Source organism: Egretta garzetta, unplaced genomic scaffold (assembly GCF_000687185.1).
Source record: "Egretta garzetta isolate BGI_Z169 unplaced genomic scaffold, ASM68718v1 scaffold1192, whole genome shotgun sequence".
NCBI lineage: Eukaryota > Metazoa > Chordata > Aves > Pelecaniformes > Ardeidae > Egretta > Egretta garzetta.
In genome coordinates this window covers 58,379-61,130 of record NW_009258971.1, presented here as the reverse complement: position 1 = coordinate 61,130, position 2,752 = coordinate 58,379, and the positions used below count along the sequence as shown (strand labels likewise).

General features: G+C 61.5%; 1 protein-coding gene across 1 annotated transcript in view; it reads left to right on the top strand.

Annotated features, from left to right (window-relative positions):
- The window catches only part of ANKRD33 (ankyrin repeat domain 33), a 2,119-nt gene extending 698 nt beyond the window's left edge, over nucleotides 1-1,421 (top strand). Inside the window, exons 3-4 of the mRNA XM_009634646.2 lie at nucleotides 376-516; nucleotides 643-1,421. Coding sequence (XP_009632941.2) covers nucleotides 376-516; nucleotides 643-1,421 — 920 coding nt within the window. The remainder of the gene's footprint in view (nucleotides 1-375; nucleotides 517-642) is intronic.
- Nucleotides 1,422-2,752: the final 1,331 nt, after the last annotated feature.

Genomic DNA, 2,752 nt, shown 5'->3' with positions numbered 1-2,752 from the left:
ACCACGGTTTTCCTCATTAGGGCAGAAGAGTCCAGCTCCCTCCGCCCTGATTAACAGCAGGGGAAGGGAGAAGGGTCTCAAAGTGGGGATCATCCTTTATTCCCTTGTTATCCTTGCTGGAATTGATGATTTTTTTTTTTGCATTTTTTGCTCTCCTGCATTCTCTGCTGAAGCAGCTGGTGCGCCAGCGCTGTTCCCTGCATGGCCAAACCCAAAACAAAACCAACCCAAACCCTTTCAGTCCCGATCCCTCCAAGCTTCTGCATCTTTACCCTCGGGAGATGCAGGTGCCAAATTCTCCTTCTCCAACAGGCATCCGCAGTTACCCCTTGTTAACTGCCGAAACTCTAACGCAGCTTCTCTCTGGCTGTTAAGGACACATCACCATCGTCAACCACCTCCTCAACTACTTCCCCGCACTCGAGGTGGACAAGCGAGACCCCCGGGGCCTGACGGCGCTGATGAAGGCTGCGGTGCAGGGGCGGCAGGACTGCGTGACCGCCCTGCTCCTGGCTGGTGGGTGCCCCCCCGGGGACTTGCTGGGATTTTTTGGGAAGGGGCAGCATTGCCGCTCACCCTGTGTGGTGGGGTGGGACAAGGTGGGACGCTGCAGTGATGCTCTTTGCATCCCGGTGTCTCCAGGAGCAGACCTGCAAGCGGTGGATCCCATCAAGGGGAAGACAGCCAGGGAGTGGGCAGCCTTCACCGGCCGCTTCGAGACAACCGTGCGGATCCGGAGCCTCCTGCGGCACCCACGGGCAGAGCAGTTTGGCACCCAGTACCGGCCCGAGTGGCCAGCCCTGGCCGAGCTGGTGGCCAAAGCCCTGAGCCCCAAATCCAGGGGCAAGAGGCTGTTGGAGAAGGTCCAATCCATGTTCACCTTCAGCTTCCCCCATGACCCTGAGGAGGACGGCGTGATGGACCACATGGTGAGGATGACCACCTCCCTCACCAGCCCCTTTGTGGCCACCGCTTGCCAAACCGTCTGCCCCGACAGCCCCCCTGAGGTGGGCAAGCGCAGGCTGTCTGTGCCGGAGATCCTTGGGCAGCATGTGCCGGATCCGGACACTGAGCCAGAACCCACCTCGTGCTCCGGCGCTGGTGCATCCTCTTGCAATGGCCAAGCCGTGTCGGAGATCCGGCTCCTGTCACCGCCCCGGCCGGCCAGTGGCCTGCTGAGCTTCCTGCCCCTGTGGCTGCGGCGTGGGAACAGCATCTTCCCAGGGGAGTCCATCCCAAAAATCAAAGTGAGCAAAGCCTCCTGCCCGCCTGCCCGCTCAAGGGAGTGGAGGCCGCGCGGGGGGAACAAGGACCTGCTGCAGCCGCCCAAATGGAGGTACAAGGAGCTGAAGGAGGAGAAGAAAGCAGCCAAGGAGGTGAAGACTGAGGAGAAAAAGAAGAAACAGGGGAAGAGATGCTAAGGCAGGAAGTGCCGGGGTGGGGGCTGTCCCCTTGGAGCTGCTCGCCTTTTTGGCACAGGGGTCGTTTCCTGCCCCAGCGGGATGGTGATGCCCGAGGGAGGCGGACGCTGTGGACATACCCAGCTGAGATGCCCCAGCCCCTGTAGTCCTGAGTCCCTGACCCCCTGCCCAGCCCCTCCTCCTCTCCCACCTTGTGGGTGGCCACCCTGGCCTGGCTCTGGTCATGGTGGGCTCAGATGTGCTGTGACCCTGCCCCAAGCCGGGCTCTGGGTCTGCCAGGGAGCCCGTCTGTGGCAGAAGTGGCTCTTTTCTCACCTTTTTGGGGTTGTGGGGGTTTTTTTTCCTTTTTTCCTTTCTTTTTGCCTCTTTGATCTTCCTGAGATCTTGACATAGCAGCACATGGTGGAATGCAGCCGTGCAAATTAAAATGGAAGTGGTTGCCATGTTAACAGGATTGATTTAATGAATAAAGCTCAGGGCTGCTCGGCAGGCTGGCGGGAACGCTTCCCCCTTGCTGCCAGCATCCCCTGTCACCCCCTGGGTGACATTATAACTTTCCCCACTCCTGGGTATTCCTGGCTTGCAGATGGACAAACCACGGCTCAGTGCGGGCAAGCACCCGCATGCTGCAGGAGGGTCAACAGGAGCTCCGGGTGCCAGGCACAGGCTGGAAACCAAACCTGGGGGTGCTGGGGGGCTCCATCCCCAGCCCCCCTCCAGAGCAGGGACAGTCCGGAGTGCTCCGGGTCCTTTTGTGCTCCAGTGTTACCCAGGACAGGACCCAGTGGTCCCTGTTCCCAAGCCAAGCTCTGGGAGCTCCAGCCTGTGCCCCTGCGGAGCCCTGGGACCCCACACCCGTGCAGCCCCCAGGACCTGCTCCCATCAGGAGCCGTGCAGCTGGTTTGTCAGCCGCCCGCACACCCAGGGTGCGATGTGTTGCGGTGGTGGCGAGCTCGTGCTCCCCATGTTTCCTGCACCCCTAAAATCAGGCTCCAGGGTGTGAGGAGGTGAAGCCAGGGTGCTGGCCCCTGCAGTGCCCCAGCACCCAGGGTTTGACTCCCAGGGAGAGCGGCTGGCAGCCAGGGTGGCTCAAAGGTCACAAACAACCCTTGGCCAGGCACGGAGCCCCCTCCCTTCACCACCCCCTTCTTTAGGGGGACAAACACTCCCCCCCTCAGGCTGCAGCTCTGCCTTTCGGGGGGGCACTGGGAGGTTTGGGCCGAGTTGCAGGCAGGCAAGGAAGGATGCTCGTTGGGAAGGAGCTGCAACCTTCCCGTCTGTTCCCCTCCAGCCGTTGGCTCGTGTCGGGCTCCCCCGCCCGTGGCTGGCCC